The 13,744-nt window shown below is 41.4% G+C and overlaps 1 protein-coding gene across 7 annotated transcripts in view; it reads left to right on the top strand.

Annotated features, from left to right (window-relative positions):
• The window catches only part of LOC109409390 (fat-like cadherin-related tumor suppressor homolog), a 1,285,617-nt gene that overhangs the window by 1,168,577 nt on the left and 103,296 nt on the right, over positions 1–13,744 (top strand). For all 7 annotated transcript variants that reach the window (XM_062859767.1, XM_062859766.1, XM_062859763.1 and 4 more), the window contains 2 exons: positions 1,002–1,985; positions 3,564–3,747. In XM_062859767.1, the coding sequence (XP_062715751.1) occupies positions 1,002–1,985; positions 3,564–3,747 (1,168 nt within the window). The remainder of the gene's footprint in view (positions 1–1,001; positions 1,986–3,563; positions 3,748–13,744) is intronic.

The raw sequence follows: 13,744 nt of genomic DNA, 5'->3' as shown, positions 1-13,744 counted from the left end.
AGTTACACTCACTTGCTGTTTTCTCAGCTCAGAAGCGTGCAAACAAAAAATGATGTATGGACGAGTTTTACCTTGTGGTTTTGTCTAAAAGTTCTCCGAATAAAGTAAGGGTCGCAAACGCATACCAAAGTCGAGATAGAGCTGTGAAAGCGAAATGTAAATTACACTCACCTTGTGGAGAGCTGCCTTCGCAGCTCTCTCACGACTTCGGTATGAGTGTGCGTCCATACATCGTTTCTTGATTGCACGCTTCTGAGCTGAGAAAATAGCAAGCAAGTGATGGAGTTCTTTCTGGAGATCGTTCAGAAATTTCTGCTAGATTCCCTCTATTAGAGATTACTTTTGGAGGTTTTCTAGGGACTACTTCTGCAGCAGTATCTGGCGTTCTTTTTAAAATATCCCCACAGTTTGTTATCTTATTTTGCAACTTTAGCAACATATTTATTTAGATCAGTAAACTTACACGAATAACCAATTAGATGTCTGTTTGAGACTTTCAGGCATCCTAAGTGTTAAAGTGTTGATGATATTCTGTTTTTAAACGAAACAATTGCTAGTCCAAGGCGGACTTTATAAATCACTGGGTTGGTTCCATAGGCACCTACTGATATATAAAGTCTGCCTTGGGACTTTACGTATACGATTGCAGTTAGTTCACATCTGTTCACACATATTTACCAAAAATGATAAGCAACATTCTGGATTTTATTTGTGAGTTAGTAATTGCGTCATCATCCTTTCACTCAAAACTTAAATTTTCCGTATAATAAATCTGTTTTCATTCAAATTAGTATCTATTAAATTTTCAGAACTATTCAGAACAGTTTGCTTGTCAGTAGCCACATTGACATAGCTAGCACCATTTTAACTCTTTGCACACGAGAAGTTTTCCTAAATTGCTACAACAGAAAAACAATAGTTTTGTTGTAGGTCGACTTATCCAACGTGCAATTGAAACCAATTCTGATCTCTAAATTTTATTCATCTTTTCATCTTCACAGGTAACTGATCTTGGCAAACCACGCCTCACGTCGGAAACCACCGCCGAGGTTCGTATCACGGTCAACGACGTGAACGACTGTGCTCCAACGTTCTCCCAGAAGGAATACAACGTAACACTGCTGCTGCCAACCTACGAGAATGTCGCCGTCATCCAGGTGAACGCCACCGATGAGGACAGTTCGGAAAACTCCACCCTTCGGTACGACATAATCGAGGGCAATCGTGATGGAGTTTTCGTGATTGATGGCGCTAGTGGAGTGATTACGACACGGGATGTGGAAAGTATCGGATCGTTCTACAAGTTGGGAGTGCGTGTTTCGGATGGAAAGTTTTCGAAGGTGGCTTATGTGAGCATCAGCGTGGAGACATCCGACAACTCGGGACTGATTTTCCAGAAGTCGATCTATGAAGGATCAATTCTGGAGAATAGTACTAAGATTGCAACCGTGACAGTTGTCAATGTGATAGGCTCGAATCTCAACGAACACATTGAGTTCAGTATCTTGAATCCAACTGATATGTTCAAAATCGGTCTTACATCTGGGGCTATACAGACAACGGGGAAGAAGTTCGATCGGGAGGTTCGCGATAACTATGAATTGATTGTGGAAGCCCGATCTCAGTTGCCAGATAGAGAGAAACCACGAGTGGCTCACGTCATTGTGAATGTAACGATTCTCGACATCAACGATAACTGTCCAATGTTTGTGAACCTTCCCTACTACGCTGTTGTCTCGGTAGACGACCCTCGTGGATCCGTAATTACAAAAGTTCACGCTCTCGACTTGGACAGCTTCGAGAATGGCGAAGTACGATACGAAATGAAACGGGGCCACGGAGAACTGTTCAAAGTGGATCGCAAAACCGGTGAAGTGACGTTGAAGCAAACCCTGGAGGGACACAACCGGGACTACGAGCTGCTAATATCCGCTTACGATGGTGGAATTACTCCGTGTTCGACGGATGTCACCGTGCACGTGAAGGTAAGTCAATTGTAAATCCCATGCTATCGTCCATTTTCCTCTTAGGGGTTTACAATCTCACAGGAATGCAATCCCAGTAAAATCATGTCCCTCTTTTTCGAATTGCAAAACAACCGACAGATTAGAATCTCTTTCTCTGTGGGACGGATCCGGAGTCCAGCCAGCATCGTCAACGTGTGGCATCGTTCCCAACATCCATTCACCGGGAAATTCAATCGAAATTGAGCCGATGTAATTTGAACTTGAATGGGATCAGGCCTCGTGCAAGCGCAAGAGAGCTGCCATTTCGAACGGACCGAGTGTGGGTAGAACTCTATCGATGTCCGATGGCTTCACGGGTTCGACGTGCAGAAATCCGGGAACATTTGCATAAAACAATGATGCCTGGCTCCGGCTCCCGCTTCGGGTAGCCGGGTGTTTGTGCGAGGAAAAATTCATCCAATTTTTATGCGTCCAAGTTGACTAACTTTTCAGGTAGTTTAATTTCCCACCGCACTGTGGAATCTTGGACTCCTCTGGTGGACACAATTTGAATATGTGTGGTGTGTATGATGATTGGAAAAACTGTAATCTTTAATTGAGAGTGACCCACAGTTCTTACTGTTGCGTCGAAGAGTAGACTAGCATGTCCAAAAACGGACAGTGCATGTGCGTCCGACGTCCGAACACAGACGTGCCACGGCAAAGCGAATGAAAATGTAATAAAACCATGCCTATATTGGATTATTTTTCATCCGCTCGACGATTTAGTTTTCCCTCCGTTTATGGCTTTTGCTGTTCCGGAACTTGGTGCACTGCTACCGGCAATCGGATTTTACCCACCAGGGAGAGAATCTTTTTTTTTCGTCCTATTTTGCTATTCAGACTCAACCAACCGAGTGGATGTTTCGAGCACTACTGGTGCTACTGGTGTCCGGAAAGCTGTAGGCGCAAAGCTATCCCCGTCGAGTGCATTGCACACTACAGGCTGCATCCTCGCAATGATAGAATCCTCAGTGTGGGAATAAAATAAATGGTTCACAAATTAGTTTTAATTTGTAAGTTTAATATTTTCATAAAAAAAACACTGCGGAAACATTCGTTTAATCTAAAACTTTGTTCGTTGCTGTAGTCATCTGTCGCAACTCTATACTCGTTAAATCGTTGAGCACCTGTTCTACTTATTATGCTCGCTGTGATCCAAGCTTTTTGGGATAACCAGATCTGCTGAAAACACCAATTTTGTAGAGATGTTGTCCGGCATTCTGGCAACATAGTCTGACCAACGCTTCCTTTTGGTTATAGCTATCTTCAGAATGATCGGTTCGCTATAGAGAGCAGTAATCTGAAGCTATATCCATTTCGCTCGACTATGGTCAACCTCCGAAATAGATAAAAATATACACATCGGTTTTGCGACGGACCTATCCCAATTTTTTGATACTATCATTGACAACTCCCCGAATAGGAATACTTTTCAATGCGAATCTACCGACCCATGTTAGGCTACCACCGTAATCTGATTCACAATATCTCATAGCACCGCACTTCTTTCTCTCACATCTTTAATCCCCCACCTCCCTCGTTCCCGTTTTGCAGGTGATTGACAAATCGATGCCGGTGTTCAGCAAGCAGTTTTACTCGGACACGGTGCCGGAGAACATCGAACTACACTCGCCGCTCTCGGTTGCGATCCAGGCGGAAAGTCCGCTGGGCCGGAAACTCATCTACAGTATCGTGAAGGGTAACGAGTTGGAGGAATTTGCCGTTGATTTCAACACAGGTATGCGATTTTTCTTTTTTACCACTAACACAGTCCCTACCTAGGTACGTATACTGATAATGCAGTAAGCTTTGGTCGTGACATCGTCAAGGGCTTACACCGTGCTGGTAGTATCCGTTTCCTGGATGCGGCGTAGGACCGCATCGAGATGGGGTTGGGAACGGCGTGGGACAGGATCATCAATCCAGTTCAGTCTCTTCCTATTTGCCCTTTCTGCGCGTAATGGAGCTGCCTTTTTTAATTTTGCAGATCGTTAGACTTGATTTCCCTTCACGGAATGTGTCGAGTCTATCCAATCTAGTTTTTTTTTTCTCTTGATATTAAAAATGCAATATGAGAACACCTTTACTGTAACTTTCAGCTTCCAGACTTAATAGGTTATAGGTTACTACTTCATAATGCATAATGCATAATGGTGACGGGGCAGCAACCAACGTATTGATCCAACTAAAGCTCATCAAATTGGTCTGCTTATTCCAAACCAACTCATCAACAAACCTGGACTCACCAATCCACCGCAATGGCAACAAAAACAACTAGAAGCGATATTGATATTGACTATCTCGGGGTTTTCCCGCTTGATTGAGTTTGACTTGGGTGGGGTGTAACCCCGGCGAATATTGGCATTTACTCATTAGTTGAATTAGCCTTGTTTGATTTTCAACCACAATCCTTCCCATCCTGTGATCCGAGCTTATTGCAGAGCAGCACTTTGCTAGCCCACTGACTGGCAGCTTGGCCATTTGCCATCGATGCCGCCATCCCTGGTCCGGGTCCGGACCTGGGCTACATGGAGATGGAGATTGTTGCAAACCAACACCGGGGTTGTGCAAACACAGTCAGCCACCGAAGCCGAAGATGGAAAGAAAACAGACAAGGATTCCATTATCTAGCATTTATTTTGCCTGGCAAATCGGGAGACCTCATTGTGGTCAGGGATGAGGGCATGGTCGTCATGAGAAACGGGGTGGAAAGTTGAAAAAAGGAATCAGTGTCACAATTGGCATGGACGGACACCAGTGACTGGGGTATCGGTTGGCGGAGACACTACTGTTGGGAATTGAGACAGTCAATCAGAATATTGCTTTTTGGAGACAAAGTCTTGATAAGTTTTCTCTGAGGATTGGTTTATTCAAATGGAAATACATAGAGACTTTTCCAAGTAAGTACAGCTGAATAAATAAAAGTTGAACCGAATATTTGAATTAGGCTGATACAAATTTTATTTTGAATTTTTGTCTCCCCCCCCCCCTCAAAAATGTTTGGCTGGATTTTGCCAAAATATTTTAACAAATCCGATGAATTTTTAATATTTTTCAGATTAAATGCTTTATTATTTTTATCCCCCCCCCCCTCGACCAGCCAAAGAGTGGTGGGACAAAAAGTGAAATAAATATTTGTATATAGCAAATAAAAAGAAATTAAAATCACTTATATGTAAACAATACTCCATTGTGAAGAAAGTCTCATTTCTGAGATTATAATGAGCTCTTCTTGTGCTTGTGGTAATGACCAACGCAAAGTGGAATTTTTGAAGAAGCCACTGAGAAAAAAAAACCTGGAGGAATCACTGAAGAAATTTGTAGATGAAATTTCAGAAGTAGTACTAGGGTGCAGGCACCAGGTTTAGCCAGTCTAGGGGAAATTATAAAATAAATAACCAATAATCCTATGGAAACTACCAGTGTGTCAAATGAAAGGTTTCGATCTATACTTTATAAGAAAAATGCAAATCTTGTACCGACTTTTCGAACCATCTTGTAATCTTGTGGATAACTGACACTAAGGAAGATTACAAGTGGTAGTCGAAATATGCGTATCTGTCAAAGGATAAGCAACATAGGGCGGAATTAAAAGGTACGAAACTGATTACACTCATTCAAAAAAAAAATGCAAAGCCAATACTTGATTTTTGTATTAAAATTGACACTGGCAAAAATAGAAGCACTGCCGCAGTTTTGGCCATATTCTCAAGTTTGATTTCTATTTTCGTCTATCACGTGTATTTCTTATGGGAGTGTCCAAATAAGAATCACCCTGGCCAAAAAAGACATACGGGAGCTGATTTTTTAAGGATTTTTTTTTTCAGTTAAAAGTTAATCAAAAGGTATGGTTTTCACAGCTGTAATCATTATATTATATGAGAATCTAGGGTATTGCGCCACTTGGGCGGTGGCTTCTATATTCGTCTGTTTTCCACTATAACTCAGTCAATTTTGAACCAATTGACTTGAAATGCTGTACACGGGTAGATACTATACCTATCTCACCACATTCCAAAAGTTGTGTCAATTGGTTCAAATTTGACTGAGTTATAGTGGAAAACAGACGAATATAGAAGCCACCGCCCAAGTGGCGCGATTCCCTACTAGAAAAAATTAATTTATGCCGATTTAGATCCTAACAGGCTGGATACCGCACTATGGCCAAAACTCCGGGCTGGCCAAAACTGAAGCTTTTACCCTAGTAGTGGTTTCCGGAGAGAATTCATGAAGGGATTGCAACAGATCCTCTTGTCGGGTTGAGCGTGGAACTTTGAACAAACGCGAGAGACGCAACTGGTTTTTCTGATGAAATTGATATTGTAGTTCACAAATTTCATAAAAGAACTAGGGTATATGGATCATTCCTTGGCCTAATTTGCAAACTGCCTTGACAATTTTGACCATAACTCATAAATTAATAGCACTAGAAATAATATGTTGACCCTATTACGCACTCTAGGCAATGCATGTTTTACCAATTGGAAGTAAACTTACGTAAATATTCAAGAATTTACTTAACTAAGTTAAAAAGATTCAATGTGATGGTATGCAACGTTGGTCTATGGTACAAAAATTGGCCTATTAGTGGATACAACGTTGGCCTATTGCTTTCCATGCACTAGAACCACTTATTATCTCATTTTTTCAATATTTCTGCTAGGGTATTAGCTCTGTTTGTTCATTAATCATACTTTCAAATTACATTTTCGGAGCCAAATTTTCAAAAAAACTATAAATAAATCACTTTAACTAAAGTTCTTACTTAATTTATTAACGAAAGCTACGCAACCCTGTTATTGTGTTATATTTTTACAGTCACCGCACACAAAATCTATTTTTCTGTTCGTTCTTTCTGGTCCTTACGCAAGCAATGTTGTTGGCGTCACTTTATCGGTGTTTTTGACGTCACTTTACTGATGGGCCAAGATTTGGGTACATAGTGAAAAAAATGTCCTCAATATTCGGCCCACATGTAATTCGTAAAATAGTTATTATTCGTTAAAAACAAACATACAAATTCAAACTAGCATCTTTGACCGTCGCATCAAATGTTCAGTTATTGAAAAGGCAATTCGAAATATTCCAGAATCATGCCATTTATGATCATGTGTATAGACTACCCACTAAGACGAAAAATCATGGCGTCTACAAAAGCTAAACAAAGTGACATTTTCATACAATTTTAATACTCCAAAGTGCTAAAATTGAAACGAAATGTTACAGTTGTTTGGCGCAAAGCTTTTCCGATATCCAGTTCTGCATGTTTGTTTGAGTTTTTGGTTAACGTTAAGATAGGCCGACCGAGGGGACTATGCCAACGAAGCATCCCGATACCCTATATCGGCAATAGGCAATTGAATTTTTGCCGGCTTTTCGGGCCCGTTTGAAGTTGATCATTAATATTAACTTCTTATCCCGATCAGCCTAGATAGCTGTGTAGTGTCGGTAGCGGTTAGTTCAACTGGCTAAGAATAGCACTACGGACCGCCTGTTCCAGTGGTAGGAGTCCACTAATCAGGTGACCCCTAATTCAAGGTGTTATGCGGCTTTACGCTTACCGTGCCTAGGAATGAATGGATAGGAGGGTCTTATAAAAACCTAATCGCAAACGGAGCCTGTGGAGTACCAGGGCACCCTCCACAGTATTTTGCCCTTACTACGCTAACCGGAGCAATAGTGCGGTGGACCTTGTGTTTCTCCGAGACAATCAGCTGCCCTTCTTCAATCTCATACTTGAGGCTGAATAAGGGCGGGATTATGAGGATGTTATTAATTAGTTTAAATTTTCTCCTATATGGTTTCGCATTAGGCGTTTTACACAGTGTATTCTGTGCATCCTCGCCTTTGGCGCACTCAAATCGATACCGATCTGGCTTTATTGTTGCTGTTCTTTTTTGTGCTGTGATTGTTAAGAGTTTAATCTTGCCTAGTTTGGGTAGTGGCTACGGTTAGGATAGCTCAGATCAATCTTCAGCACAAAAGAACAGCAACGATCAATCATTGTAGACTTATGCAAAATGGTACAGCCCAAGTGGCGTTAGTCCAAGAACCTTACTTTCGTAAGGGAAATTTCTATCTAGGAAACCTTGTGAATCCGGTGTTTGCCCCTTTCAGTAAAATTAAAATGGCAAACTCACGTGTCATGCCTCGAGCATGTGTGCTTGTCAACAACGCAATCGTTGCTACACTCATCTCTGAGCTAACTACTAGAGATGTATGTGCTATCACAATCGATGTACCTGTTGGAAACCTCAACAGGAAATACGTTTATTGTTCGGTTTATTTACCGCACCCTACGGATGCTTTCAAGCAAGTCATTGCATACTGCACTTTAAAAGGCCTTCCGCTAATTGTTGGTAGTGATGCTAATGCTCACCATATAATCTGGGGCAGCTCAGACATCAATTTGAGAGGCTCCAGTTTGATGGAATACTTAAGTAGTACAGATCTTGGATTACTTAACATAGGCAACCGCCCAACCTTCATGGTATCTGGAAGAGAGGAAGTGTTAGACATAACGCTTTGCTCTAGCAGAATTAGTCATGAGCTGACCAATTGGCATGTGTCAGATGAAGAATGTTTATCTGACCATCACTACATCTTGTTTGAACATGTGAATGTTACTTCGTAAACTGCCGACGACTACCTAACATTGTTAGTCGGTATGTGCATCAGCACCCTTTTCGACCTGATGCAAAACGCTCTTCAGGTAGTTGAGGGTTGGTGTCGCCAATATGACCTTTCGGTAAATCCGAGTAAACATCTATTGTTCTTTTCACGGAAAAGCGAAACCGTAATGGTGTTCGACCTTAACGTCTCTTTCATTCTGATATCAATGTGACTGAACAGGTAAAGTACGTTGGAGTCATTCTTGATTCCAAGCTTTCCTGGACACCTCACGTTGAGTTCAGAATCAAGAAAGCTTGTATGGCCTTTGGGCAATGCCGGCGAACCTTTGGTACAACTTGGGGTCTTAAACCCAAGTATTTCAAATGGATTTACACAACTGTTGTTTGTCCAATATTGGCGTATGGATGTCTTGTGTGGTGGCAAAAGGGCGAAGTGAGAACGGTCCAATCAAAATTAGGCCATCTCCAAAGGATGTGCCTAATGGCGATGTCTGGAGCGTTCTCTTCAACTTCTACGGCAGCGCTCGAAGTTCTCTTTGACGTTGCCCCACTACACATTCATCTCAAACAAGAAGCACTTTCTTGCACTTACCGTCTATGGGAACTCGGTTTACTAGAGGAAACTCCTGTGAACCGCAGTTCAGCACACACCTCGTTGTTTCCACTTTTGGTGAATTGGGACAAAGTTGTCCTTGCTCCAAGTGATCTTACAATTGCTTGTAATTTTACATATAGGACATTTTCCACGAAATTCCCTTGCCGGGAAGAGTGGACATCTGGTTATCTGTAGAGAAGTATTTCAGACGGCATCGTATGTTACACTGATGGCTCCCTTCTCGAAGGTCGAGCAGGTGCTGGTGTTTATTCTCGTGAGCTAAGGCTGTATCAGTCTTATTCACTTGGTAGACACTGCACCGTTTTTCAGGCCGAAATCTTTGCTCTTATGTGCGGAGTGCAATCAGCACTTCAGCAGCACGTAATGGGCAAAGTAATATACTTCTGTTCAGATAGCCAGGCTGCTATTAAAGCACTTGCTTCGGCCAACTCCAGGTCGAAGATAGTTATCGCTTGTCGAACTCAAAACGAGGAGCTGAATTCAGCAAACGCTGTTCAGCTTGTATGGGTACCTGGCCATTCTTCCATCGCTGGAAATGAATTGGCTGATGAGTTAGCTCGCACTGGAGGATCACATGACTTCATTGGCCCTGAGCCAGCTATTCCGACATCGAAGTGTTGGGTAAAGCTTCAGATTCACACCTGGGCTGCTACTCAACACAGACAATACTGGAATAGTTTGGAGTCATGTCGTCAAACCAAATTGTATTGTACTGAGCCATCTCCAAGGGTGGCGAAGTATCTTACAAATCTGTCAAAGCAAAATTGCAGCATGCTGGTCAAAGCATTGACTGGCCACTGCCGACTCCGTTATCACATGGCGAATATTCAGCAAGCTGATTCATTTGCCTGTGATAGCTGTGAATCCGATTATGGAACTTCGTATCATTTAATATGTAACTGTCCAGTTTTTGTGCAATTGCGTTTCCGAGTTCTCGGTAAACACTTATTAAGTGAAACTTTAGAAATCTGAATCTGCAGGACATTCTGCTGTTCTTGACCCACTGTGGTAAAGAGCTATTGGCTTTCTTTACGCTTTATGCGATATCACAGTGCCCTTTTCAGGGCGCTGTTTGAACCCATTGTGGAACGCTTATGCGATATTACAGTGTTCTTTTCAGGACGCCAATGTGAACCCATTGTGGTACGCTTATGCGTGTATGAAGACCCTATTCCGTTACCTGTCCTTTTCCCTATCCCATCCTTTTTTCCTTCCCTTCTCCCTCAGGTAAATGATGAATAGGCTCGTGTTTATGGCGATGACACAAATTTCCCAAATGGAGGAGAACGTGCCTCTGGAGTAGGCCGTCCCTTATTTTTCAAAAATTAGAAATGTTATAAGTTCGTTAGTGGAAAATGATCGTTTTAGCTAAAAAATGATCGTGTCAAAATTTGAAGTCCATATCTCAAGGGTAAGTGGTCCCTCAAGGGGCCTAAAGTTGTCAAAAATGGTATGGGACCAAAAAAACATGAATTTTTTTTCGACGAAAAAATACGCTATTCTACTAAAACCGGTGATTTTAGGACTCTTAAGGGCCGAAAATGTGCTTAGATTTGTGATATCTCAACTCGTTAGGCCCTTAAGGGTCCTAAAATCACCGGTTTTAGTAGAATAACGTATTTTTTCGTCGAAAAAAAATTCATGTTTTTTTTTTTTTGATCCCATACCATTTTTGACAACTTTAGGCCCCTTGAGGGACCACTTAGCCTTCAGATATGGACTTCAAATTTTGACATGATCATTTTTTAGCTAAAACGATCATTTTCCACTAACGAACTCATAACATTTTCAATTTTTGCAAAATAAGGGATGGCCTACTCTGGAGCCGACCTACTGATACCTACATTCCAACAAACCAGAGGGTGGCTGATATCTTGACCATGACACTACTTACAATAAATCAAGCTCGTTAGTGGAGCGGATCTGGTTGGATGGTTAGAACACTTGACTATCACGCCGAGGACCTGGGATCGAATCCCACTCCCGACAAACTCACAAAATGTGAGTTCTTCCTTCGTAAGGGAAGTAAAAAACGTGGGTCCCGAGATGAACTAGCCCAGGACTAAAAATCTCGTTAATACAGATAAAAAAAAAATCAAGCTCGAATATTTTAAGAGCAAGCAAGTCACTCATTTTTGTTTCTTCAATGAGAGCAAAAGTACGAAATTTTGTCTACCCATTCAAACAAACAATAATAAATATGCTATAATATGCATCTATCGCATGTTCCAATGATACCAGCGAATATCTTTTAGGTAGTCATTAGGTAGACCTCGACATGTAAGCACAAGCTCAAAAGGTACTAACTGTAGGTCAGCATAAGACCGTTCGCAATGCTGTTTTATTTTGTATGGCGCGTTTTTAAATTTTTAAAACTCGCCATACAAAATAAAACAGCATGTCGAACGGCCTAATAGCCCTTCGGATACTACTACCTGTAGAATTCAGTTAATAAATATAGAAGGGCTCAAACCGAAAAAAAAATAGCATTTCGTCCAGGTGGGACGCTACGCCAGGCAAAAGACAATAACAGGCCTAAAAGTGTGACTTGCATATTAATTTTGAAGATTTGTGCCACCTCTCAATGTGAAGCCTCTCATGAGCTCTCATATTAAAATATAAGATGTTCCATTAGCTGTGATGAGCATAGGCGTCAATGCTACCAGTGTTTTTATGTTATTCACGTTGCGCACATCCGTAGTGGTCAATTCATATGTGAACGTACATGCCCGAGGTATGGTTCGTAAGTTTACTATTGAATGTCTTACCTGGTGGAAAACTTACTTTTCAATTGACTCACCGGTAGGTGTGAAAGTCAGTCCTGCAAAATATCAGTCTCAGTGCCTGTTTTTCAGCCGAAAATGAATGACTGCAGCGGTCGTTTTTAGTTCCTCGATGTGAGAACTGACAGAGTCCGAGAGCTCCATTCGTGAGCGACCCAACAAGATCAATGGGCCTTTTCATTTGACGTCTTAAATCAGCTGATTTTTCGGGCCTTTGACAGTTCTCCTATGAAAATGACAGTTTAGCGTTTGCGCCTTTGTTCGGCGGTTGTAAACAGTGGCATACACAAACCTGTCAGCTGAAAAGGCCTATTCCCAATCATCCACACACTACTCATGCTGAAAGGCCATTCGTCTCAAGCGGTGGCTTGTGAGAGTGAGTGCCCTACACGCTACCACGGGTGAAAACACTCAACTACAGAAAATTGAATGCAAATTTAGCCCTGTCAGCTCTCGCATTCAGCACGATGTGTGCGAGTGTGTGAGTACCTATTTCATTTCGCTCCCGTGTTGCTGATCGGAAAACAACAATGACAGGAAAACCAAAACGAAGAAAATGAAAAACAGCAAAATATCGCTATCATAAAGGCCTGTCGAAAAATTGCAGCAAAGTTATTACAAAAGCTGCACAAGATTGCATTGTTTCTGCAGTGATTCAAATTTCAAAATTATTTGCTCCACTGATAACGCGATAATGCACAAAGATATTGCAGGACGTGAACAAAGCTTACGGTGAAGATATGACGAAGCCACATATCGTCGGTTTCCTGCAATAGGGGCACAACTCAAAAAATGTGAATTTTCAGAATAAGCGTTTGAAAATTGGCAATCATGAAGCACCTCCTGCAAATTCACTTATTTCTCTCATCATTTGACAAAAGTAAACAAATTTTGATTGTTGTATCATTGAAAGGGGCTGAAGGACTATCTATTTCATGAATTTTTGACACCTATTTTTCAACGACTATTGAAAAAGTTGACTGATTTTGAGTTGTGCCCTTACTGCGGAAAATTGGTGAAAATGCCCAAATCTCGCGTTTCACAACGAATTTTGGAACGGGTCTTTGTGAGATGAAATTTTACATAGTTTTTCATCATTTGCCATCAAAATCTCAAAAATGACAAATTTTGAGTTGTGCCCCTATTGCAGGAAACCGTGGAGATATGTACTTTCAAGAGCCCAAACACTAAGAACCGCATGTCTTTTGGCGCAAAAAAGATGATCGAATAGCAACCCGGCACTAGTAGTGATCACCAATTAACTTTTCAGTGCATACCGACATTGTTTTTTTTTTTTAATTTGTACTATTAAAATCCGAGGTGTGGCTTTGTCATACATCTTCAACGTAAAATACCAAGATTCCTTCCCCTCGTAATCATCAGGTTTTTTTTTTTGTTTTATAGTTTTGTTTTTCACGTCAATCTATCTCATCTCAGGATCCTTCGCTTTACTTCGCTTCCCTTTTTGCGAGTTTTGTGGAGGATGGGGTCCGATCCCATCTTCTCGGCGTGATAATCATGTATTCTAACCATTCCACCAGGACCGCTTCACAACAAGCAAGACTGGACCATGGAAATTCTTCATGGACGTATCTAACAGTTTTTCTGACCAACGGTTCACATATGTCGTAGAAGCATTCCAAAATTCTACAGAAATCACACATTGAGCAATGTTGTGTTTTTTTCTTCAAGAATTTGTTCAAG

Source organism: Aedes albopictus, chromosome 3, assembly GCF_035046485.1.
Source record: "Aedes albopictus strain Foshan chromosome 3, AalbF5, whole genome shotgun sequence".
Lineage (NCBI taxonomy): Eukaryota > Metazoa > Arthropoda > Insecta > Diptera > Culicidae > Aedes > Aedes albopictus.
Note: the sequence above shows the minus strand (reverse complement) of the source record. Positions and strands in the feature narration are given on the sequence as shown.